This window comes from Barbatula barbatula, assembly GCF_947034865.1.
Source record: "Barbatula barbatula genome assembly, chromosome: 15".
Taxonomy (NCBI): domain Eukaryota; kingdom Metazoa; phylum Chordata; class Actinopteri; order Cypriniformes; family Nemacheilidae; genus Barbatula; species Barbatula barbatula.
The window spans coordinates 16,748,777-16,776,532 of NC_136778.1; the positions used below are offsets into that span (position 1 = coordinate 16,748,777).

General features: G+C 41.9%; 1 protein-coding gene across 1 annotated transcript; it reads right to left on the reverse strand.

The window, feature by feature from the left end:
- On the reverse strand, nt 1–26,648 carry LOC306904601 (protein FAM177A1-like; the record flags this gene model as incomplete). Its single annotated transcript, XM_079474588.1, has 3 exons — nt 1–105; nt 242–421; nt 26,496–26,648. The coding sequence occupies 3 exons, from the start codon at nt 26,646–26,648 to the stop codon at nt 1–3; spliced, it is 438 nt and encodes a 145-aa protein (XP_079330714.1).
- Between the last annotated feature and the right edge of the window lie 1,108 nt (nt 26,649–27,756).

Here is a 27,756-nt window from a genome sequence, read left to right on the forward strand (position 1 = left end):
CTATTTATTTTTGATAAACAAATCCATCTGTGACTCACCAGATAAAGTGGATGTAGCTGCTCTCCACATCTGAAACCACACATATGGACCCCAAGTGAGCTTGGACTTAAAAACAAAAATGCATTGTTATATTTTAGTACTGAACACATTTCCACTGTGTGATCATGATCACATTTCTTCTTTTCACTCAGAAAATGTCTTCATATTTTTTTAGTGTCTTCCATTCTAAACACAAACATACAGTGTCTGTGGAGGACAAAAGGTCTTTCTGTGTGTTCTCTTTTTTGTCTTCCTCATCATCTGTGCTGTATTCTTCCATGGTATCGCCGCTGGAGAAATGAATAATCCGCCGTGGGATCTTTTCTTTTCTTTCCAGATCACCAAGTTCCACACACTCGTATTCTTTATCTTTCACAGAACTCTGTTCATAAGTCACACAATGTAAATAACAAAGGAGGTTATGAAATGTATATAAGGAAAGGTTATGGTAACCATATATTTTCCTACTATAGTGTACAATAGTATCTGCTTCCAACACTGCAATATACTTTCAGACCTATTTTATCTGACAATGAAACTTTTTTTAAATACACCTTTGGCTAAAACCATGTCACCACAGTTTTTAATACTGTGTTATTTAAATGGAATGATGGCAGGTCTATATATAGTCTAAACCAAAGATCTGTGCATACAGTGATTAAATTACAGTAATTTCTAAAGATCTAATGTCAAACGACTATCCAGTTATATTCTAAAGTTATTTTATTATTTACTTTTCAACAAATAGAGAAGGGCTTTTATGAACTTTGATTAATATTTAGAAGGCTTTTACTGTTATGTTACCGTTATTTCACGTGGCTATCAATCTTAAACAATAGCAAAGGATAAATTCAATAATGTTGTTAATGGTTAGACAAATAACTAAAAAGAATTATCTAAATAAAAGACTATAACACTAGGCAAATTTTCCTTTTAATTTATAATTTTTTCATGGGCTTTATCATAAATTAAATTTTATCGATGTATTTTTTCAGTATTGATGTAACGTTAGGCATGAATTAAATGAGAAAATTACCTTCTCAACGTCCATATCTTGTGTCACTGTTATACGGTTATAGTATAGAGATACAGCGATGCTTCATCCATCGCTTGGTTCTGTTCAGAAATCTCGTTTCCGGCAAGTTTCGACTACAAAATTAAAGTCTTGTGTTGCGAAACGAGTGAACAAAAGCTCAGCATGGGACTAGCGACCAGCGACGTTTAAGGGTACAGGACCATTACCAAAGCCAGAATAGCTTTTAACATTTGTTTATGTTATTTAACAAATTGTCTACATTACTTTTGATTTAAAAATGTATTAGTAAATTCTGAAATTAACCAAGATTTATAAATGCTGTAAATTCATGCTACCTAAGGTTGTACTAAACATTTTAAAATTATATAGTTGAAGAATTAAGCTATTTTTAGATTTGACCATTTAATACAAAATTTAAATGTATTTGTATACTTATTAAGATTTGACCATGTAATACAAAATTTAAATGTATTTGTAAACTTATTAAAAAAATGTAAGCATCGCAATTGCCCCAGACTCCCTTAACGTTTTGCTAATACATGTTTCTAAAGTAGGCTACCAGTAACATTAAGTTTCCCAGCCTACATGATACATTGTGAGCTAAACCAAATTTACACGAGAATTTTAATTGCACAGAATTACAAAACTTGCACTCCATGTTCACCTAAAAGGAACCTTAAAATCAGTTAATCAAATTCATTATTCTTTCAAAAACGCCTATAACGTCCACAAGATGTCACTGTACAACCATCAAATAGCAACACGCTAATACTTAAGTCTTAAAGTCTTACATACACTATATTTTCTTTGTCCTGTGACTGGCATATTTGTTCACTTTTGACATAGTGTTGGTCCTATAGGATGTATTATTTTTCATAATTGTTTCATAATTCTCTTTAATAATTCTGTGCATGTTCTTTGGCTTTTCCTACTTCTCCGAGAAGGCAGTGGATTGGCAGGAGCAATCCTATGCTTCCCTTTTAAGTTGCTGTTTGGAATTGTGTTTCCTTGAACTTTTAATAATAAGAAAAAACATTATAGCTGAGAAAAGGGGGAGGACATATAACAGGATAACAGAACCAGAAAATGAATTTACTCATTTACATAAATTTACATTTATTCATTTAGCAGAAGCTTTTATCCAAAACAACTTACAAACGAGGGAGCACCCAGGTGTTGCTAAACAAATCTAGAATATTTATTACTTCTCCTGCACCCGAAAAGTTTTCCTTTATTTAATTTATTAACTTTTGGAATTTGGGATACTTGTTTAACTCTTGTATAAAACTCAAGAGTAAAATTTTATGTAATAAATAACAGAAATATGTAAGCCGAAAGAAACACGCACGCACGCACGCACGCACGCACGCACGCACGCACGCACACACACACACACACAGTGTAGACTCTGTAGACTCTCATTCCTCATAAAGCGTAAAAACATTACAAGATCAAAGGAACTCTGGGAGACAAAAAATACTGTATGACGATTACAATGCTTGTATTCCTCCTGCGAGAGTAAAATTAGAGCAACAGGGCTCATTAAAGAGAGTGTGCAAAAAATGTCAGAGAGACTATTGTTATATCCTGTTTCTCGAGAACAAAAGAGAAGTTTCAAGCAGTCTAAAGAACACAAGCTGAATACTGAGAGCTGTTTAAAGTTTTATCTATTCTTTACTTGTGCTGTTTCCAACATAATATTTTCTCATGACCTCATTTTCTGACTGGCTTCAAATCACAGTTTTCAAGTGTTCCCAGAATTGTTTGGATTTCTTTGGCACTGCAGGATTTAAAATATATTTTCTTTGTCTGTTTGTTTTTTCTCTTGTCAGCAGGAGCTTCAAACGGCATCAACAATCTTTATCAGATCACAGCTCTGCTTTGGATGTAAAAATGCCCCAGTCCCATTTGATACCTGGCACTCAATAATTTATGTTATGTGGTTTAAGACTTCATAGGGGTTATTTTAATAGCATAAACTCAACTCAAGTCCGGCCTGGGGGTCCTCAATAATATTACACAAAATAATATTACAAAACTGAAAAATTATCCTGTCAAATAACTGCCATACCATAATCCTTTTTATTTTAACTTGATGCTGATATTCTGTGAGACATTTATTTTTAATGGTTCTGATGCCATGGGATCCTCAACTTCACACGACAACATTAAAATGACTAATGCTCATTCTTATTTGTTTATAAGTTTTCATATGTGTTCGCAATTGTGGAATCGTGCACATATTTTCGATGCTGCTTTTCCTTTAACAGTTAAAGTCAGTTAAAAATGAACACGGTTGTATGTGTTTGAACAAGAGACTGACCCTGAATCAATTCTACAACCGCAAAGAATTCAGTAACCAGTTTAAGCATTACACGTCTGCCCAATCATTGAAGGCATGCTGAGGCAAATGACAGAAAATAATGTGAAAGTGGTGAAAAGAGCATAAAAATAAAGACCCTTGTCTTTATTCTCAGTTGGACGTCACAACGGGTAGTGAGTAGAAAACAATTGTTCCAGCATGGTTTCAATAAATATAAAAGATCAACAACTATATTACAATGCTGTAGAGGAGATATATACACTAATCTTATATGTATTGTATTATTGATATGACACTGTCAGCTTGCAATGTCAAATCCCTGTCTTCAGGGTTTTACATCTGTAAAAATAGGGCACAATATACTGTATTAATATGAAGGTATTTTCCGTATTCATTTTGTACAGTTTTACCTGTATTATACATTTAGATTTTATGCAGAAAACAGTAAATCACACATGTGTGAGATCACACAAGTACAACACACAATATACAGTTTATACAGTATAAAAATCATTAAAAACACAAAAACAAGTATGTGTGCACACACACGCACGCACGCACGCACACACACACAGCTGGAATTCACAGGCAGGGTCACATATATTCAAAATGGAAAAGAAGATTAAAGCCCTATTCAGACGGTAATTGTTTTTCATAGGGACGGAATATATTTTCGCCATTTGCAAAGGTATATTGGTGATTTTATTACCGTCCGAATCCAGAATGTCTGTGTCTTTCTACCACCACCCGCAGAAAAAGCCCTTTCCGATTTAGGCTACCTACTGTTTTTTGACAATCACCAAGGTTGTGTGGTAATTGAATTGCGGTCCGAATTGAAATCTCTGATTTTATATCAGGTGAGAGTCCAAGATACTTTTTGACTTAAAGGTCCGATTTCGCTTAGCCGTTGTTGATGTTCAAATCACCAAAACAAACACACCCCTACCCCAATCTTTTGCTTTTGTCAGTGCTCGGCTCGAATAATGTCCGTCCTGTACACTGTCCACCTTACTGCTGATTGGCAAAAAGTTTGTTTTGGTACTCGGCACTAAGCGTTATTCGGAAATCGGACACAGCGCCTTTAATGCTTAAATCAAACTGTGCGAGTGCAGCTTCCTTTTCTAGTGAAACAAGCTCCCATCAACTACACTGAAATCTTTCATTAACTATACCTGAAAAAAATTGCCTCAGTAGTGCACTTTATAGGCGTATAATAATTGTATTAAATAAACAATTTGTTGAATGGGTCCTGTGGTTTGATCACATTTAAACAAACCATATAGCAGTAGCCAGAATTTAATTTTTGAGGGGGCCTGTCTGTAAATGAAGGGGCAATTATGTATATGTATAGGTTTCTATCTATTATTAAAACGATACACCTGTATTATACAGCTCATTTCACCGATCGTTTTAGCACACATAAACATAGCCTAGAGGTTCTTAATCTGGAGCCTGTACCATGAACAAAGCTGAACAAACTCAGTGTTAAAGGATTAGTTTTGGGTTGACAAAACCTAGCCAACGTGATTAAGCTTTGTTGGTACCATGAAACAGCTCATGGAGTTTCTATGTCAACACAAGCTTTGATCTTCAAGCTAAGATTAGTTTGCACGCGCGTGCACATGAACGAGTGACGTCAGCATTGAACATGGATAGTGGGAGTTCCGTGTGTTTCTCAGGAAAAAGTTATGCACAAATAAAATAATATTTTTTCAGCTACGGAGAAATAGGCATACTGTTTATGCTGTCTACGCAAGATCGAACAGTTTCAGAAACACTGCTGATTGCGTTAATGTGCAAGTTAAACAACTATATTGTACATGGATTTACTGTCAGGGTTTGGTAAGGAAGAACCCAAGTGCAGGCAGCGGTGAAGGGGTTAACAGATTTTAGTAAATACAAAACACAAAACAAAAGCCCACAATGGGGTAAAAGAACATACAAGAACTGAAGGAGGACTTCAAAACACTAAGACCGAAACAACCACTCACAAGACTAGAATAAACTTAACGTAGCTTTCAGGACAAGACTTCTAGGGCAACAGACAAGGCTTCTATTACAGGGTAACAAGTACAACGAACAAGCACAAGACAATAGACATGAGGGCATCTTATAGGAAAACTAACAAAGGAGATAACAATGGGCAGGTGTGGGTAATGAGACACAGGAGGAAAGCAATACTAGGAACGAGGGGCGGGGCCAATGACGAGACTGGAGAGAACACATATTATGTCCTGATTGACAATAATATGTTTCTCTCCACATAAAACACGTGGGTCTGTCATGATTCTGCCCCTAGACCAGAAAACCAAGACAAGATTAGGCAGAATCATGACATTTACTGTAGTAACCTATACTATAGTAGTTTACCTTTAATAATGAGGGTGAAGCACATGATGACGTGAAGCTATCTGTGTCCTGACAGAGTTAAAGAGATATATGTACTGAACTATTCATTATGGCACACGTGTGAATGTGAGGATTTATATTTTACTTTACTGGTGTCTGTGTTATTGGACATTCCACAACCTTCCCAGAAACTGAACTGTCTACTGCCATAGCTTACAGAAGAAATACACTAGAGGAGCTTATTCTAAATAAAGAAGTAAATACAAAATGCCAGTTTGTGAACTTAGTCAGTTGAAGTGTAAATTTCATAGTCATAGAACAAAGAAGGGAAGGGTGTATTGAAGTGTGAAATTGATTTTTGGTTACATATTTAATTAATTTAAAGGGAATTCATTCATTCATTCATTTTCTACCGCTTATCCGGGGCCGGGTCGCGGGGGCAGCAGTCTAAGCAGAGATGCCCAGACATCCCTCACCCTAGACACTTCCTCCAGCTCTTCCGGGGGGACACCGAGGCGTTCCCAGGCCAGCCGGGAGACATAGTCCCACCAGCGTGTCCTAGGTCTTCCCCGGGGTCTCCTCCCGGTCGGACGGGCCCGGAGCACCTTCCGGGGAAGGCGTCCAGTAGGCATCCGTAACAGATGCCCAACCCACCTCAGCTGACCCCTCTCGATGTGGAGGAGCAGCGGCTCTACTCCGAGCTCCTCCCGGGTGACCGAGCTTCTCACCCTATCTCTAAGGGATCGCCCAGCCACCCTGCGGAGGAAGCTCATTTCAGCCGCCTGTATCCGGGATCTTGTCCTTTCGGTCATGACCCAAAGCTCATGACCATAGGTGAGAGTAGGAACGTAGATTGACCGGTAAATTGAGAGCTTCGCCTTGCGGCTCAGCTCTTTCTTCACCACGACGGACCGGTACATCGACCGCATTACTGCAGAAGCTGCACCGATCCGTCTGTCAATCTCCCGTTCCATCCTTCCCTCACTCGTGAACAAGACCCCGAGATACTTAAACTCCTCCGCTTGAGGAAGGAACTCTCCACCAACCTGAAGTGGGCAAGCCACCCTTTTCCGACTGAGGACCATGGCCTCGGATTTGGAGGTACTGATTTTCATTCCAGCCGCTTCACACTCTGCTGTAAACCGTCCCAGTGCATGCTGAAGGTCCTGGTTTGAAGGGGCCAACACGACAACATCATCCGCAAATAGCAGAGACGAGATCGTGTCGTCCCCAAACCTGACACCCTCCGGCCCCTGGCTGCGCCTAGAAATTCTGTCCATAAAAATTACGAACAGAACCGGTGACAAAGGGCAGCCCTGCCGGAGTCCGACATGCACTGGGAACAAGTCCGACTTACTGCCGGCAATGCGAACCAAGCTCCTGCTCCGGCCGTACAGGGACCTGACAGCCCTTAGCAAAGGACCACAGACCCCATACTCCCGAAGCACCCTCCACAGGATGCCACGAGGGACACAGTCGAATGCCTTCTCCAAATCCACAAAACACATGTGGATTGGTTGAGCAAACTCCCATGAACCCTCCAGCACCCTGTAGAGGGTGTAGAGCTGGTCCAGCGTTCCACGGCCTGGACGAAAACCACACTGTTCCTCCTGAATCCGAGGTTCTACTATCGGCCGTATTCTCCTCTCCAGTACCCTGGCATAGACTTTCCCGGGAAGGCTGAGAAGTGTGATCCCCCTGTAGTTGGAACACACCCTCCGGTCCCCCTTCTTAAAAAGAGGGACCACCACCCCGGTCTGCCATCCCAGAGGCACTGTCCCCGACCGCCACGCGATGCTGCAGAGGCGTGTCAGCCAAGACAGCCCCACAACATCCAGAGACTTGAGGTACTCAGGGCGAATCTCGTCCACCCCCGGTGCCTTGCCACTGAGGAGTTTCTTGACTACCTCAGTGACTTCGGCTTGGGTGATGGACGAGTCCACCTCTGAGCCCTCAGCTTCTGCTTCCTCAATGGAGGACGTGACGGTGGGATTGAGGAGATCCTCGAAGTACTCCTTCCACCGTCCGACGACATCCCCAGTTGAGGTCAACAGCCTCCCACCTCCACTGTAAACAGCATTGGTAGGGCACTGTTAACCTCTCCTGAGGCGCCGGACGGTTTGCCAGAATCTCTTCGAGGCCAGTCGATAGTCCTTCTCCATGGCCTCACCAAACTCCTCCCAGGCCCGAGTTTTTGCCTCCACAACCACCCGGGCAGCAGTCCGCTTGGCCTGCCGGTACCTGTCAGCTGCCTCAGGAGTCCCACAGGCCAACCAAGCCCGATAAGACTCCTTCTTCAGCTTGACGGTTTCCCTTACTTCCGGTGTCCACCACCGGGTTCGGGGATTCCCGCCTCGACAGGCACCGGAGACTTTACGGCCACAGCTCCGAGTGGCCACTTCGACAATGGAGGCGGAGAACATGGTCCACTCGGACTCAATGTCTCCAGCCTCCCTCGGGATCTGGTTGAAGCTCTGCCGGAGGTGGGAGTTAAAGATCTCTCTGACAGGAGACTCGGCCAGGCGTTCCCAGCAGACCCTTACAGTATGTTTGGGCCTGCCGAGTCTGTCCAGCTTCCTCTCCTGCCATCGGATCCAACTCACCACCAGGTGGTGATCAGTTGACAGCTCCGCCCCTCTCTTAACCCGAGTGCCCAAAACATATGGTCGCAGGTCAGATGAAACAACCACAAAGTCGATCATCGACCTGCGGCCTAGGGTGTCCTGGTGCCACGTGCACTGATGGACACCCTTATGCTTGAACATGGTGTTCGTTATAGACAAACTGTGACTAGCACAGAAGTCCAATAACTGAACACCGCTCGGGTTCAGATCAGGGGGGCCGTTCCTCCCAATCACGCCCCTCCAGGTGTCACTGTCGTTGCCGACATGGGCGTTGAAGTCCCCCAGTAAGACGACGGAGTCCCCAGTCGGAGTACTTTCCAGCACCCCTCCCAGAGACTCCAAGAAGGTCGGGTACTCTGCACTGCCGTTCGGCCCGTAGGCACAAACAACAGTGAGAGACCTAACCCCGACCCGTAGGCGCAGGGAAACGACCCTCTTGTTCACCGGGGTAAACTCCAACACATGGCGGGAGAGCTGGGGGGCTATAAGCAGACCCACGCCAGCCCGCCGTCTCTTCCCATGGGCAACTCCAGAGTGATGAAGTGTCCATCCTCTCTCGAGGAGTGTGGTTCCAGAGCCCAAGCCATGCGTAGAGGTGATCCCGACTATCTCTAGTCGGAACCTCTCAACCTCACGCACCATCTCAGGCTCCTTCCCCGCCAGCGAGGTGACGTTCCACGTCCCTAGAGCTAGCTTCCGTGTCCAGGGATCGGGCTGTCGAGGCACTCTCCTCCGACTGCCGCTCAATCCACTACGCACCGACCCCCTATGGTCCCTCCCACACGTGGTGAGCCCACGGGAAGGCGGCCCCACGTCGCTCCTTCGGGCTGAGCCCGGCCGGACCCCGTGGGGAAAGGCCCGGCCACCAGGCGCTCGCATACGAGCACCGACCCCGGGCCTGGCTCCAGGGTGGTGCCCCGGTTGCGCCATACCGGGCGACGTCACGGTCCTTGTTATTTCCAACATCATAAGGGGTTTTTGAATTTAAAGGGAATGATATAGGCATTACAGCATTAAAACCTTCTTATACATTTTAAAATGCAGGCCTACTGTATGATACATTATTTAGGTGAATTCTAACTTGAGAAAAAAGGATTAAAATAGCAGGGTTCAAAGATATGTCAATGTATGGTTTTGTCTGTATCTTACTGTTGCTGGTTGATAGGTCTTAGTGGACAAAGAAGATAAATGCCCTGGTAATACAGTGAAACTAAAAGCGATCCTAGATGTTCTGCATCACAGACAAGAATGTAAAAATACATATTGTATGTAGTAGCCGACAGTAAAAGAATGGAAAATAAAGCGTAAGGACAAGCAAATGCTATCTCTAAAATCAGATATTAACAGTAACCAGTGTATTTGATTTTATATTTGTAATATTAATATTTTATATATATTTTTTTTATTTTATTACACATTATTAAAAATAACTAGCCATTGTAACACGCACTGTGAATTAGTTGCGTCAAATATAAGTACATTTGCTCGCATCTCGATCAAAACTTGCTCCGGAGCAAGTTAGCCGTGCAGCGTAATTACCATGGCAATGAACACAGATTAAAGCCGAGCTACATTTATGGTACCTTAAAACCAGGATTGGTGCATACTAATCTTAAACTTACCAGGCTAGCCACTTAAACCGTCTTCATGGTCAAAGACCCTAGTCCTCTTGACCCCCCGTTTTCCATATTTTGCGTCTCTGTAAATCCCCAGCTTGTTAGAAGTGCGATCCATGAATGAACTGTGTTCCGATTGACATGATCCCTACACAGTGTTCACTGCTCCCTACTCCCTGCACACAAAAATACTAAACAAAATGTGCTTTAAGGCATAATCTTTAAGTGTTTTTGTTCATTAAAGCATGAAAGAGAAGGTAATTCTACAGTGCTGTTTCCTCTCCTTCCTGCAAATTCAGAAACCTTTATTTATTGTACTGTGACATTTGAAAATAAGTCTTTGATGATTGTGTCTATCAGATATGATACCAACCATTTATATAACATTAATAACACAAAATAAAATCACAAATCACAAGATAATGATCTACTGTATTTTCTAACTGAAAAGCAAAAGCATGGGGCTTCCTTTATAAAAGCAGATCCCATTATTGCCTCTTATTGGTGTGCCGAGAATTTTGAATGCACAATGCCTCCTTTTGATTCTGTCATTATTTATATAGTAATTCATATGTTTAATGCATTTCACTGAGAGAAGAAAAGTATAGAATTTGAAGGTTTTTGAGTGTCTCATGAAAAAAAGTGGGACACTGTCTGGGTAGAAGCTGCAGAGCAGAGGAGGAGAGTCTGGAAACTTGGTTATTAAGAAAAAGCAGAATAATGCATATCAGTTTCCTAATCAACCAACTGCAAGGAACCTAATTGTAATAGTGTATTAAAATCTCCTAGGCTATTTAGTCTCCAAGAATAACACACACATAGAGAGAGAGAAAGAGCTGTGACTTAAGTCAGAGGTGTGACTTTCACAAAGGGTCAGCGGTTAACCACTAGAACCTGCAGTCTGAACACGAGTGCCTCTCTTCTAACATATCCTCATACACATGCCTTTCTCATAAACTTTGAGTATGTTTACGAGATAAAAAACTGAAAAGTTGTTCCTATGCGTTTTTGAAAAGTTGCACATACACACGACAGCATTATCAAAGCGATCTGCATTTACATGGATCCGGGTAAACGAATAAAAAAGTATTATACATGCCAGGCCAGTGGATGGTGCTGCTGTCGGCAACAGGCGGCCCGCGGGCCAAAACTGGAGTCTGTAAATCGCTAGACACACTTCATGAAATGAGGGGTATGAAAAAACTTACAGTGAATCATTGAAACATTTGCTTATAACGCAGGGCCTCAGCATCAACACGTGAACTATATCAAAGCCAATTCAGCTTCCCTTTTGTTTTGAAGGTGCCATGCTTCGTCTCGTGGGGCTGTCTAATATTATATTCTTTGCAAACAGCGACAACTGCGTTGCAGATAAGACACACTGGCTTTGCATTCACAAAACTAGGTAGGATGAATGCATAGTTGTCTTTCCATACCTCTTTGTATGCCCTATTTTCCCTGTCAACTTTCCTCTTTAGACTCTCTCACACTCTAGCTAGCTTAAATGTTAAAATTCACTCTGCACACAATGTAATAGCGTACACCCAGCAGGCAAAGAAAATGCAGCTTAGTACGTGAGGAGTGTAAAAAATAGGCTTTTTATAACTATTATGTAATTTTATATATAATTATATAACTATATTGTTAAAAGTAGGCTATTGTAGTTTCATTTATCAATTAATTTCTTAAATTATCCTTTGATTATAATTTTGCCCGCCATCTAGCAGCAAATTAGTTTTTTGGGCCCGATGCCAAATGTACTTGCTGACCCCTTCCTGATCTGAATCGGAACTAGATGAGTCAGTGATGGTCAGTTGGTCTTTGACATTAAACATTTAACAAATTTCCAGAAGCTCTTTCAAAATCGGTTTATACATAACCAATCTGGTGTTATGTGAAATGTTTTTCGAAATGATTCGTTTTCCATGCTGAGCTCTTAACCACTGATCAAACTGACTGATGTATCTTAAAAAGGACCTGGTTTTCATTTCCATAAAGCCCATTTGATATAGGGTATTTAGTCTGAATCAGGTTTTTCGATCAGTCATTTAATGTAAGAAAGATGGAATGCAGACAATTTTATTTGCACGTAACTTGTCCATAAGTTTAGCAACACAGAAAACTTTTGTGTTGTGGTGGGCCGAATTTAGTTTCACAGAACTCACAATGGTGTGTTCAAACTCAATACTTTAATTCAATTCAATTCAATTCAATTTTATTTATATAGCGCCTTTCACAATTTGCATTGTTCCAAAGCAGCTTTACAGGGGAAAAACGAAAAACCCAAGAAAGGGTAAAACACACTACATGGTGTTTTATATAATAAATCCAATTATTCTAGTAAAATAATATCTAATGTCAGCATCTCCTGGTGGTTTATTTAGCATATTTGCATTAAGTGAATGCTTGGCTGAAAAAAAGCGTTTTTAATCTAGATTTAAATTGGGCGAGTGTGTCTGATCCTCGAATAATATCAGGGAGGCTGTTCCAGAGTTTAGGTGCTACATATGAGAAAGCTCGACCCCCTTTGGTGGATTTAGTTATTCTAGGTATTATCAAAAGTCCTGCGTTTTGAGATCTTAGAGAGCGTGATGGGTTGTAGTGTGATAGAAGCTCTGTTAGGTAGGTAGGGGCTAAACCCTTTAAGGCTTTATAAGTGATTAAAAGAACTTTAAAGTCAATACGATACTTAATGGGTAGCCAGTGAAGGGTTGATAAAATTGTGATCATATTTTCTGGTCCTGGTTAGAACTCTGGCAGCTGCGTTCTGAACTAACTGTAGTCTGTTTATTGATGATGCAGGACAACCACTAAGTAGCGCATTACAGTAGTCAAGTCTTGAGGTCATAAATGCATGAATAAGCTTCTCTGCGTCAGCAACACACAGAATATTTCGTAACTTGGCAACATTTCTTAGGTGGAAAAAGGCTGTTTTTGTGACATTTGAGATGTGATTTCGAAATGACAGGTTGCTGTCTAATATAACGCCTAGATCTTTTACTGTATTTGTTGGAGTAACAGTACATCCTTTAACTTGCAGTTTATAATCAGAAATATTTGGTTTGCGTGTCTTAGGTCCGATAAGTAATATTTCTGTTTTATTAGAATTTAAAAGAAGGAAATTATAGGTCATCCAATGTTTTATATCTTCAATGCACTCTGCCAATTTGGGTAGCTGGGAGGAATCATCTGGTCTTGATGAGATATATAGCTGAGTATCATCTGCATAGCAATGGAAGCTAATTCCATGTTTTTTAATAATGTTTCCGAGGGGAAGCATGTATATGGAGAACAGCACGGGTCCCAGAACCGATCCCTGAGGTAATCCATAATTTACTTGCGTTAAATAGGATGATTCCCCATTTAGATGGACAAATTGATGTCTGTCTGACAAGTAAGATCTAAACCATTGTAGTGCCTGTCCCTCAATACCGGTATAATTGTGTAAGCGATCTAGAAGTATGTTATGGTCTACGGTATCGAACGCAGCACTCAGGTCAAGCAGGACCAAGAGTGAGATGTTACCTTTATCTGATGCTATAAGCAGGTCGTTTGTAATTTTAACGAGCGCAGTTTCAGTGCTATGATGAGATCTAAAGCCTGACTGAAATTTTTCGTGCATGTCGTTATTTTGTAAGAAAGAGCACAACTGAGTGCACACTACTTTTTCTAGTATTTTAGACAGGTATGGGAGATTTGAAATCGGTCTATAGTTTCCTAGTTCATTTGGATCTAAGTTTGGTTTCTTGATTAGAGGCTTAATGACGGCCATTTTAAAGGGTCCTGGGACATGGCCTAGATTAATTGACGAGTTAATAATGTTATAAATGGGCTCAATTGCAACAGGTAGTAACTCTTTTAATAATTTAGTTGGTATGGGGTCTAGTAAGCAAGTTGTAGGTTTAGAAGTTGCGATAAGTTGAATTAAATCTTCCTGTTTTATAGGTGAAAAACGCTGGAGCCTTTCTTTTGGAGCGATGGTTGGTGCTAATTCATAGGACAGATTTGGAGGTTGAGTTTTTACAATTTTGACACGAATGTTTTTGATTTTCTCTGTAAAAAATTTCATGAATTCATTGCTACCGAGGTGCGGCGGAATAGCCAGGTCAGGGGGTGTCTGTTTATTTGTTAATTTAGCGACTGTGCTAAATAGAAACCTTGGATTGTTTTTGTTGGTTTCTATGAGGTTACGAAGGTGCTCAGCCTTTGCTGCTTTTAGTGCCTTTTTATAACAATTTGCACTCTCTTTCCATGCCATTTTAAAGACTTCTAATTGCGATTTTATCCATTTGCGCTCTAGTTTGCGTGTTTCTCTTTTAAGGGCGCGAGTGGTGCTATTGTACCAGGGTGCAATATTTTTCTCATTAATCTTTTTTGACTTCATAGGTGCAACAGCTTCTAATGTATTAGAGAAAATAGTGCCCAATTTCCTGGTCATGACATCGAGCGATTCGTTATTTATTGGTCTGGTTATTAAAGGAGTCAGATCTGGCAAGCTCTTTGTGAAGCTATCTTTAGTAGCGGAGGTGATTGTTCTACCCTGTCGATAACGTGTTAAAGGGCTGATTCCAGACGTGCGCAAAGTACCCCTTATAAGATAGTGATCGGTGACATCGTCGCTTTGAGGCATAATATCTATATTGGTTAGATCGGCTCCGTGAGATATAATCAGGTCTAGTGTATGATTAAATCGATGAGTTGGTCCTTTAATGTGTTGTATTACCCCAAAAGATTGTAGTAGTTCTGTAAACGCCACAGCTAATGCATCGTTAGCGCTATCTACGTGGATATTAAAATCTCCGACAATTAGTATTTTATCAACGTTAACCAATAGGTCCGATAGGAAGTCTGCAAACTCTTTCAGAAAATCAGTATAGGGACCAGGGGGTCTATACACCGTAGCCAATGTAAAAGAAAGCAATGTTTTTTTACTTTTGTTAGGAATAATTATGTTCAACGCAAGCACTTCAAATGATTTAAATTTATGCTCTGTTCTCTGAGATACAGTAAGAAAGTTTCTAAAGATTGTAGCGACGCCGCCACCCCGACCAACCGGACGTGGCTCATGCATATAACAGTAACTTGGTGGGGTACACTCATTTAGGCCGAAATAATCATTTGGTTTAAGCCAGGTCTCGGTAAGACAGAGAATATCAAAACTGTTGTCCGTGATCATTTCATTTACAATAACTGCCTTTGAATTTAGTGATCTAATATTAAGTAGGCCGAACTTTATAAATTGGTTTTGGTTGTTTATTACATTGTCTTCAGGTTTAATCACGATCAGATTTTTTCTCTGACTTTTGCCAAAATGTTTACTTTGTAGTATTATTCGGGGGACACATATAATCTCTATATATTTGGAAACAGTAACATTTATAGCAGTTGAGGCGCACATACTATGGTTAAAGTTTTGACTTACCTGAGGGAGACTTACCTGAGGGAGACATAGTCAACCGGTGCGCAGCGCCTGCGAGATGTTGTCGGACAGGAGAGCCGCTCCGATGCTGCTGGGATGCAGGCCGTCAGGGCGGAAGAGCCTAGGTCGCTCCCAGAACAGATCAAAATTATTTACAAAGAGCAGCTTCTGTTCAATACACCATGACATCAACCATTGATTAAGTGAAAAAAGTCTACTGAACTTATCATTCCCTCGTCGGTAGGTAGGCAGCGGTCCTGATACGATAATCCTCGCTGTGGGCGATGCGTTGCGTACAGTCTCGATCAGACTCCTGAAGTCCCTCTTCAGGATCTCCGACTGCCGCATTCTGACGTCGTTCACTCCCGCGTGCAGCACGACAGCTTCGACGTTAGCGTTGTCCTTCAGGATCGCAGGTACCTGCGCAGACACATCAAGAACACGAGCGCCGGGAAAACAGTGAGTGCGCACCTTACCTTTAGTAGATGTAGCGCGTATGTTCCGGACGATCGAGTCTCCGATGATCACAGCGTTGCATTCGGTCTCGCAGAGGGCGGCAAAGCGGTTCCTGGTCTGGATCTCGAAAACTGGTGGCGGCAGCTGAGTCATCTCACCGGTCCTGGCTAGCGCCTTTCGCCGTTAGTGTGCCGGTGCAGGAGTGAAGTTCATTTGGGCTGGTCGTGTTCTCTTAGCCTGGGCTCTGTGCAGAGAAACACGCGGAGTAGAAGTGGAAGAAGTGTTATAATCGCGATGAAAACTTACCGCGGATTTGCGAGCTTCAGCACGGGATGTTTCCAGCGCCGTTATACGTTCTCGCAGCCGTGTTTGCTTCTCAAGTAAATCCTGGATCTGCTTCTCCACAGCCTCCAATTCCGACTGAAGCGCAAACGTTTCCTCATCTGCACTCAAAGGTACAAACACGTCTGAAGCATTAGCATTAGCCATTAGTGATGTAGTAATGAGAACAGCGAGTTAAGCAGTATGCAGGCGGATAATGCTAATAGCCTAAGGGCTAACACAGAATGATCTGATACAAATAATGTATCAGTACGTTTAACAACGATTTTTGTTTATGCTATACTTAAGGATAGGTTTCACTCTCGCTTAATAACGATTTAAGAAACAATTCTTCAAGATGTAAGAAGAATAATTAGATTTGAAAGAGCTCCCGCTCAAATCACGCGCTCTCAGTAAACTCTCAGCAACAGCAAACAGGCTTTACTTTACTCAAGGAATATTTTACAATGTGTTTAAATAGAAAACTAGAGTAGAAAAAAACTATATTACAAGCAATACTATACAGTCACACTCTTAAATAGGCCCTGTGTATATGTTACAGGATTATAGAAATAAACCACATGGAGAAACAGAATAAAGTGTGAACAGCTCCATGTAATTCATCTTTTCTGTCATGAACGTGGAGGATGGACGTGGTGGAAGAACCCAAGTGCAGGCAGACACGGGGATTAAGGGGTTAACACAAGACTTTAATTAACAATAAACACAAAACAAAAACCCACGAGGGAGTAAACAAGACTAGATAAATAATAATGACAACAGTACACAGACTAACTATACAGAACAAAGTAAATACTAAAACAAGACAAGACTAACTCACCAAAACACGACGCAACAACTACAGACAGGATGCACGGATAATCAAATAGACTGTCTCAGACAAGGAACGCATCTAAGGCCGGCTAAGGAACTTGACGCGACGCCGGCTGCGATAGGCCGGCTGAGGAACTTGACGCCGGCTGCGAAAGGCCGGCTGAGGAACTTGACGCGACGCCAGCTGCGAAAGGCCGGCTGAGGAACTTGACGCGACGCCGGCTGCGAAAGGCCGGCTGAGGAAGTTGACGCAACGCCGGCTGCGAAAGGCCGGCTGAGGAACTTGACGCGACGCCGGCTGCGAAAGGCCGGCTGAGTTACTTGACGCGACGCCGGCTGCGAAAGGCCGGCTGAGTAACTTGACGCGACGCCGGCTGCGAAAGGCCGGCTGAGGAACTTGACGCGACGCCGGCTGCGAAAGGCCGGCTGAGGAAGTTGACGTGACGCCGGCTGCGAAAGGCCGGCTGATGAACTTGACGCGACGCCGGCTGCGATAGGCCAGCTGAGGAACTTGACGCGACGCCGGCTGCAAGGCCGGCTGAGGAAGTTGACGCGACGCCGGCTGCAAGGCCGGCTGAGGAACTTGACGCGACGCCGGCTGGAAGGCCGGCTGAGGAACTTGACGCCGGACTTGGGACCGCCGGACTTGGGACCGCCGGACTTCGAGCCGCCCTCCGTTGCCTCTCCCTCTTCAGCCGAACCACCCGTCTGGTGGTCGGCTGGAGGAAGGAGGTGAATGGCGTGGCTGCCTCCGGGTTGGAGGCCTCTGACGAGGACCCCCAGGATTCTCGCCTTCCCCTCTTGCCACCAAGGCTGACTGCCGGTGGGGAGACTGTAGGAGGTGGTGCGGTGGACGAGGTGGAGGTCGCAGAGGGTGAGGAGAGGCCCACAACCCCGATTTGCAGGGTACGACACTCGGGGATGGCGGCCAGCTGGGGGGAAAGACTGGGTTGAGCTGAGACACTGGGCTCCGGCCGATTCATGGCATACCTGATCAGGTCAGTGAAGCCCAGCGGTCTCAGCATTTGCATCTCCCACCCCGCTAGAGGTTGGTTGAGGCCGCCATTGAACAGGACCATCTGTTCCTGCTCACTGTGGACCATCTCCCCTGCCACCTCAAAAAAACGGTCCGCAAACTCTAAAACGTCAGAGTGCCCCTGACGTAAGCACAAGAGGCGATGAGCCTGGGTCGCTCGCCTTGCCTCCAATCTGCCTGCTGGGTTCAATATTGGCTCGTTCATTCTGTAATGAACGTGGAGGATGGACGTGGTGGAAGAACCCAAGTGCACTAGACTAGACTAACTCACCAAAACACGACGCAACAACTACAGACAGGATGCACGGATAATCAAATAGACTGTCTCAGACAAGGAACGCATACAAAATACAAAGTACAAAGTACAAAATACAAAATACAATGAACGAGCCCAGGACAATGAACAGGAGGATGTTTTAAAGGGAGACAGACAAAGGATAATTAACAATGGGCAGGTGTGGGTACTGAAACACTCAGGGAAGGTTAACGAGACAAAAGGGCGGGAAACACTGACGAGACACGAGAAAGCACATGGCCAGTCAGAATCAAAACAAAGCCATGTCTTTCTCACACAAAACCTAAGGCCATGCCATGACTCCGCCGCAAGACAAAGAATAAACATGACATGATAGCGGAATCATGACACTTTTCCACCAACTATTATATGATTTCTTTTTTCTACAAAACTCATATATCAAGGGGTGAGAACCAGAGGAGTGTAAGTGACATTTTATAGACTTTACAGGAGGGCCAGAACAAAAAATACCATAGTTTAATCTGACTTTTTATATTGATTTCAATCTTTTATAATAAAGATGTTACACATATGGATGACAGTGCCACGTTGGTGCGTGTTGTGTGTGTGGTGTGTTTTGTGTGTCGGTGTGTCTGAATCTGTGTCTGTCTTTGTTTTCACTTTTTTTTGTTTGTACTTGTATAACCTTGTATGTTTTGATTATAGTCAATATGTTTCTTGTACAGTTGCTTTGTGACAGTGAAAATTGTAAAAGCGCTATATAAATAAAGTTGACTTGACTCTACTCTTTTTAAAGAAAAACTTTGGTCTGTATACTTAGGTAGGCTATATGAGACCAGTTTAATTGCACTTATGCTTTTTGTTATCCTTATGTTGTTCCAATTGCTTCCATTGTTTACCTCATTTGTAAGTCGCTTTGGATAAAAGTGCCTGTTAAATGACTGAATGTAAATCTAAATGTAAATATATGTAATGCTTTTAAATGGGTAGGTTTATTATAGATAGATATAAATGGAGGGAAATAATTATTTGATCCCCTGATGATTTTGTAAGTTTGCCTGCTTATATCTGAATGGTCTATCATTTTTATGGTAGGCTTATTTTACCTGATAGAACCGAATATCAACCAAAAAAAATCAAGGGAGAAAATGTATATAAAGGTTATAAATTGATTTGCATTTCAGTCAGTGAAATAAGTATTTGATCCCCTACCAACCAGCAAGATTCCCCGCCAAAAGAATCTGTATCTTCCATTTTAACCTCTCCTCCACCAAAATACCAAACCAAATGTGCTTGAAGGCATAATCTTGTGTGCTTTTGTTCATTAAAGCATGAAAGAGAAGGTAATACTATAGTGCTGTTTCCTCTCCTTCCTGCAAATTCAGAAACCTTTATTTATTGTAGTGTGACATTTGAAAATAAGTCTTTGATGCTTGTGTCTATCAGATATGATACCAACCATTCATATTTTTACATTTACATTTATTTATTTGGCAGACGCTTTTATCCAAAGCGACTTACAAGTAGTTTTTTTTACAGTGGCACATTACTGCAGAGCAATCAGGGGTAAGATGCCTTGCTCAAGGGCACTTCAGTAATGACCTGCTGGCACTGAGATTCGAACCGGCAACCGGAAGATTTCCCTAAAGGGGTAAAATTATCATGAGAAAGGTTAAAGATTATCCTAGAACTACACGGAAAAAAAGCTTGTTAATGATTTCAAGACAGTTGGTACCTGTCAGGATCAGGGGTGGAAGAACCCAATTGCAGGCAGCGACGATGAAGGGGTTAACAAGACTTCAATAATAATAAAAACACGGCAAAACAATGGGGGAAAACTGAACTAAGGCAATGTACAAAAAATAAAGACTTCCCACGAGGGGGCATAAATAAACAAACAGGAACAATAAACAAGGCACTTCAAAATACACAAACGGGTAAGCAGGATCAAGAACACAAACAAGGTAACTGGGAACACAAGGCAGGAAACAAGGGACAGGTGTGGGTAATGAAACACTCAGGGAACATAATGAGGAAACGAGAGGGGCGGGGCCAGAGACTAGACCAGAGAGAACGCATATTATGTCATAACAAGACTTGACTACTGTAATGCGCTACTTAGTGGTTGTCCTGCATCATCAATAAACAAACTACAGTTAGTTCAGAATGAAGCTGCCAGAGTTCTAACCAGGTCCAGAAAATACGATCACATAACCCCAATTTTATCAACCCTTCACTGGCTACCCATTAAGTAACGTATTGACTTTAACGTTCTTTTAATCACTTATAAAGCCTTAAAGGGTTTAGCCCCTACCTACCTAACAGAGCTTCTATCACACTACAACCCATCACGCTCTCAAAACGCAGGACTTTTGATAATACCTAGAATAACTAAATCCACCAAAGGGGGTCGAGCTTCCCGATATTATTTGAGGATCAGACACACTCGCCCAATTTAAATCTAGATTAAAGACGCATCTTTTCAGCCAAGCATTCACTTAATGCAACATATGCTAAATAATCCACCAGGAGATGCTGACATTAGATATTATTTACTAGAATAATTGAATTTATTATATAAAACAACATGTAGGGGGGTGTACCCTCTTTTGGGGTGTTTATTTTTTAATTTTTTCCCCTGTAAAGCTGCTTTGGAGAAATGCAAATTGTGGAAAGCGCTATATAAATAAAATTGAATTGAATTGAATAACTGACAATAATATGTTTCTCTCCACACAAAACACGTGGCTCTGTCATGATCCTGCCACTAGACAAGGAAATCAAGACATGAGAAGACAGAATCATGACAGGTACCACAGTTAGCAAGGAAACCATTGATAACACGCTATGCCACAATAGATTGAAATCCCGAAGCACCTGCAAGGTCCTCCTGCACAAGAAGGCGCGCCTGGCTCGTCTGAAGTTTGACAATGAACATCAAAATGATTCAGGCTTTGGAGAGAGAGAGAAATGCTGACTATCCCTACTATCCCTACAGAGAAGCACAGCGTTGGAAACATTATGATTTAGGGCTTTTTCTCTGCTACGGGCACAGGATGACTTCACCGCATTGAGAATATGAGGGATGGGCCCATGTGCCACGATCTTGGACGAGAACCTCCTCCCCTAAACTAGATCACTGAAGATGAGTCGTGCATGTGCCTTTGACAAAGATGCAAAACATTTTGCAAAGACAACCAAAGAGTGACTTAATGAGAAGCACATTAAATGTCCTAGCCAGTATCTCGACCTTAGTCCTAAAGAAAATCTGTGAAGTAGGCTAAAACTTATTTCACTGACATAAATGCAAAACAATTTATAAACCTTAATATTATTTTTGTCTCTATCAGTTACAATAAACCTAGCATAAAAATTATAGACCCTTAATTTCTTTGTAAGCAGGCTTAAAAAATCAAGAGGGGATCAAATAATTATTTCACTCACTGAACATGACTTCTTCATTAATCTCTTAGCTATTAACAGTTTGTTGTGCATTCACTGCCCACAGAAAGTGTTAATCAGTTTTGTTTAAAAGAGATGTGCTTTCTATTATTGATGACAGCAGTTATTTATCATGACCGAGAAGTGTACTATTTCCAGGCATATACCTAGATGTGCATTTTGCATTTTAAAGAGACACCAAATAGATATGAAATACATCTCATCTGGTCACATAACATTCTCCTCAGCAGTTTACATGTGACTGATTCACCAGTTCGATAAACAATAAATCAGTTTTCCTATGATTAAGAGCACAATTTTCTGCTGTTTCCTGTTAGTAGGCCTACATCATCTCTGGAATATAGGAAATTACACCAAATAGGCATGAAATACATCTCATCCAGTCACATATCTGTCAAAAATAAATATACATGTAAAATAAGAAACCAGAGAATATAGAGAAAGAGACACAACAAATACCATGCGCTCCTTAAGCACTCAGCAGTAAGTTCGGTAAAAAACATCAATTATCCGTCCATATATAACTTATGAGTCAAATATGAAATAAAATACTTTTAAATAAGAATTTACCCTAAAGGGAAATGAAATCATGTCTGACATTTTTGTCAGTTGTAGTTTGGAGAGAGATTTGACACCCTACCATTCTCCTCAGCAGCTTACATGTGACTGAGAAGAAAATGGCCAACTCTAAAGATAGTTTTACTTAGTCGCTTGTAGGTGTCCTCAAATCCCTTTCTTCTATATGCACTTAATATATTTTATTCAACGAATATCACAAGATGAACAAACATTTTGGCACAATTCATTACAAATTTATTTTCACTGTTACATTCTCCCCCACTGAATTTGCCAAAATGTGAAAACCAAAACAAATGTTTTTTTCTCTGTTCTACCTTTGGAAAACACAAACTGCAATTGCTATTCTTAGCACAATGCTTTTGTTCAGTAACAACTGTTCATATAAAGAACTGATAGGAAAAGGGGGTGCCCATATCACACTTAATCGTGACCCAAATGAAATGCATTTACATTTCATCTCAGCAATTCCTATACACAGATATTGACACCACACACTGAATTTAACACTTCAATACCTCAGACTAAGAACTGAAATAAACCATTTACCCTGAGTTTGCTTTCTGCCTTGAAAAAAATAAGAAATAAGGCAATTCACTGGTTTCAACAATCTGCCAAACTTTGACCTTTGACCCGGTAACTCAATACCAACAACATCAGGGTCAGAATTACAGACATTACTTGATTCAGGACTTCCCAGAAGGAGTGATCTGGAGAGACTTTGTGATGGAAGACACTTTGTGATGGAACATCAACAACTGCAGTTGAGTCTTGAACATTACCTGACTCAACCGTCAGTGGTTCACTGTCAGCCACGACTGTGCCAGAATCAATAGAGGATACAGAACAGTTATCATAAACGTTATAATTTACAGAAAATACACTCTTGTCTTCCTTTTTTCCCACAATTGTCACCCTAAGGGAGGAAATTTACAAATAAAAGAAAGTTTCTGTGTACCACCTGTAACTGACTAGACACAGGGTGTTTAATCTTGTAAATGTGGGTTTTGGGATCACAATCAACCACAGTATATACCACCTTTTCCCATAAACTAAAGTTGATGTGCTGGATGTCTGGCTTGCGCTCTGGATAGTAACTTACTCGCGAATGCAATGGGTCGAGCCCTGCTTTCCCCTGGACTCAGTTGCGAAAGCACAGCGCCCAGTCCCTCAGATTAAGCGTCAGTGTCTAGAACAAAGGGTCTGGAAAAGTCAGGAAGCGCAAAAACAACATTGGACAGGAGAGCTTCCTTTAAAGCTGACAAATCCGCCTCGCAAGCTGGAGACTAGTCCTCTGGAGATATTTTCTTGGTCCCCTTTTGTCCCCAACACCTCTAGCCCTCAGCTGGAAGAAGCATCACCGGCCACCAGGAGGCAGAAGAGTACGAGCCGTCCAGCGAGCATCCAGTACCATCGCATGGCACCGCAAGGTGATAATCACTGCAGCTGATCCGCAATCAGCAATCACAGCATCTACCATATCAGCTCAAGCGAGCTCTCCTATAAATAGACAAGCTCTCTTACCTGCGTACTTGCTACAGATTTCAGCATTGGTCCCCCCAATCTTTATTTTTCCTTCTGTTATGAGACTAGTGGAAGTTTGGGAAAATAAGTACTGATATGAGAGCCGTAAGAGAGCTGCTGACTGGTAGGTGTGGCCAGACAGAAATTAATGGGTCACTGGTGAAATACCAGCAGGTGTGCACAGGAGACGGCAGTACAATGGCAGTACAATCATTAGATCATCTAAATCAACTACATGCATTGCTAGACCCTATACCTACAAATCTACTCAAAGAGATGGTCCCAGAAATTATAGATCTTCTTCTTAGCATCTGACACAGGGAAATGTGCCTAAAGCATATAAGGTGGCTGTTATAAGGCCCCTTGTAAAAAAACCTATCTCAACCCTGGATAACTAATTAACTACAGACCTATATCGAATCTACCTTTCATATCAAAAGTTCTGGAAAAAAGTTGTCTCAACTCATTTATGTTCCTTCCTCCAAAGGAATGACATCAATGAAGATTTCCAGCCTTGATTTAGAGCACATCAAAGTACAGATACTGCTTTGATCATAGTTACAAATGACCGAGGTTGTATCTCGTTTTTGGTGCTGCTAAATCTCAGTGCTGCATCCAACACCATTGACCACAGCACGCTCCTACATAAACTCGAAAATTATGTCGGCATTAAGGGAATAGCTTTGAAATGGCTTAGATCTTATTTATCCGACCTGTTTCAATATGTAGCAATAAACAATGAGGAGTCATGCAAATCGCAAGTCCAGTATGGTATACCACAGGGCTCCGTCTTAGGGACTATGCCCTTCGCATTATACATGCTACCTCTAGGAGATACAGTATAATAAAGCGACCCAGAGGAAATTTTCACTGTTTTTACACGTACAAAAAAGTATGAGCATATTTGTCATTATTCTGCCTTCTCATGTCTTGATTTTCTAGTCTAGGGGCAGGATCATGACAGGGCCACGTGTTTTGTGTGGAGAGAAACATATTATTGTCAGTTATGACATAATATGTGTTCTCTCCTGTCTCATCTCTGGCCCAGCCCCTCTCGGTGCCTCGTTAGCTTCCCCTGAGTGTTTCATTACCCACACCTGTCCCTTGTTAATTATCCTCTGTTAGTTTCCCTATTTAATGCCCTCATGTCTGTTGTCTTGTGCTCGTTCGTTGTATCTGTGTCTTAGCTTGTGTTTACGTATCCTAAGAGTCCTTGTCTGTGTTCAGGTTTGTTTCTGTGCCTTGCCTGTTGTTTACCCTCCCTGTGTTTAAGACGTTGTGTCGAGAGTTCAGTTTAGTTATTGTCTATTTTTGCCCCCTCGTGGGAAGTGTTTGGTTTCTGTTTTGTATCTTAGTTTTGTTTTTACTTTCCCCCATCATGGGTGTTTGTTTTGTGTTTTATTATTAAAGTCACCGCTGCCTGCAATTGGGTTCTTCCTCCGTCATTCTTGACACATATTAGCCCGGTTCTGTCAACCTTGCAGTGGTTACCTATAAAGCATCGCATAAAATTTCTCTTGTAGAAAGACGCATCTTTTAAATCTTGCATACACTACACTATCATAATATAAATATTCCGAAGGTTTAGGCTGAACTAGTTAGATCAACCGGAACCAGGAACACTTCCAATAACAACTGATGTATTGTTGCATCAAAGAGTCCAGAACAGTACTCTACTCTCAGCCAGTCTTGTCTCATTGTTCCAAGGTTACCAGAGCGGGCAGGACGCAGTCTCCATGTGGGACATAACGGTCCACCACCAGCATCACAACGGCAATGAAGCAACCGGCATTACACTATTAAAGGCCGTTCCCATTTCCTCACACTAATGTCTTTCCTATGACGCCTTATTTGGATCTCAGCAAGTTCTTCATCCACTTAACATCAACAAATCACCCACACATCTCTGTCTTAACCGTCCCTGCAGCGTGAGCATGCCTCTGCAGGTGGCAACAACTTTGGCGTGAGGCTGCCTTCGCTAACGACGCAGGCCCTGGCTCCCCTCCCAACTTTCCTTCTACCTTTGCCCAGGAGCCGTCTCAAGTGAGAGGCTGCCTCCACAAGCGGCTCCAGTGGCTGCCTTTTTTCCTCTCTTCTTCAGGTCTGCCCTTCCTTCATGCTGCTTCCATCTTCTCTCTGTCAAGTCAAGTCAGCTTTATTTTTACAATTTTCATTGTTACAAAGCAGCTGTACAAGAAAACATTGACTATAAGCAAAACATAAAAGGTTATGCAAGTCAAAACACAGATCAAATATCAGACACACTATAAATTCCTATATGCAGTGTTAATCAAATTAGACTATATTTGACCTGCCACAGCAGACATTTCTCCTCCAGAAGCCAGGTTCACTGCAACAACCACTTCCAATGGAGCCTGTTCTTACATCTTCTCTCTGCCACAGCAGACACCTCTTCTCAAGAAGCCAGCTTCACTGCAGCAACCTTGCGCCAAATGAGCCTGTGCTTCCATCTTTTCTCTACCACAGCAGACATCTTTCCACCCGAAGATGCAAGACTCAAGAAGCCAGTATCACCGCAGCAACTGCCCAAGCAGGGGCCCTTGCTTGCATCTCATGCTATGCCTTAACAGACACCTGTCCATACCCATAATCCAGATCCATACCCTCTCCGCTACACCAGCAGCTACCACTCCAGCAGGAGCCCGCTTCCTAATTATCATAGCCTTAACAAGCACCACCCCAACAGGGGCCCGCATCTCTATCACCTCAGCCCCAGAAAGCACTACTCCAGCAGGAGAACGCATCTCTATATCCATAGCCTCAGCAAATACCGTTCAGCAGGAACCCGCATCTCTATTACAACAGCCTCAGCAAACACCGTTCAGCAGAAGCCTGCACCTCTATTCTCCATAGCCTCAGCAAACACTGCTTCAGCTGGAGCCCACATCTCTATTACCATTGCCTCAGCAAACAACGCTCCTAAAGGAGCCTGCATCTGTAGTAAAACAACTTCAGCAAGCCCTTCGCCAGCAGGAGCCCGCATCTCCATTACCGTAACCCTAGCAAACACTTCTACAGCAAGAGCCTGTATCTCTTCCACCTGAACAGCCTCAAGCATCACGTTGGGGGGTATAGATCACCCAGCTGCTGTCCTGAGTGCTCCGGGTTCGGCCGGAATAAGCTAATAGGCATACACCAAATAGGCATGAAATACATCTCATCTGGTCACATAACTGTCAAAAATAAATATACATGTGAAAATAAGCAACTAGAGGATACAGAGACAGAGACAAAACAAATACCACCTAGCAGTAAGTTCGGTATAAAACATCAATTATTCTCCTCAGCAGCTTACATGTGACAGAACAAAATGGCCGACTCTCCTATCCCTTTCTTCTAGATGCACCCCTAATATATTTTATTCAACGAATATCTTAAAATTATTTCACAAGATGAACAAACATTTTGACACAGGGATACATTATTTACATTCACCTGACTTTAAACTTTCATATACATTGACCAAGAGTATTATAAAGCATTTTTGGTCTATAACTGTTTATGTGTATGCGCAGGCACGTTGTGTTTCTTTTCCAAGCAACATTGCCATCTACTGGCCTGGCATGCATAATACAGCATTTTTATTTTTTTTCAAAGATGTTTGTAAATGCAGACCATTTTTTAAAACACTGTCGTGTGTACGTGACACTTTTCTATAATGAGAAGGAAAAACGTTTTCATCATGGAAATGTGGTCTAAGTATGCCAGATCGTGGTATTCAAATCAATATTAGGAATTATGTGGAACTGCAGTCTGCACATTTTATGAGGACATGATTAACAGAAAACTATATAACGTGTGCCAAATATCAGCAGGTAACATTTCACTTATTGGTCAATCTTGGGAAGGCAGATATGACAATAA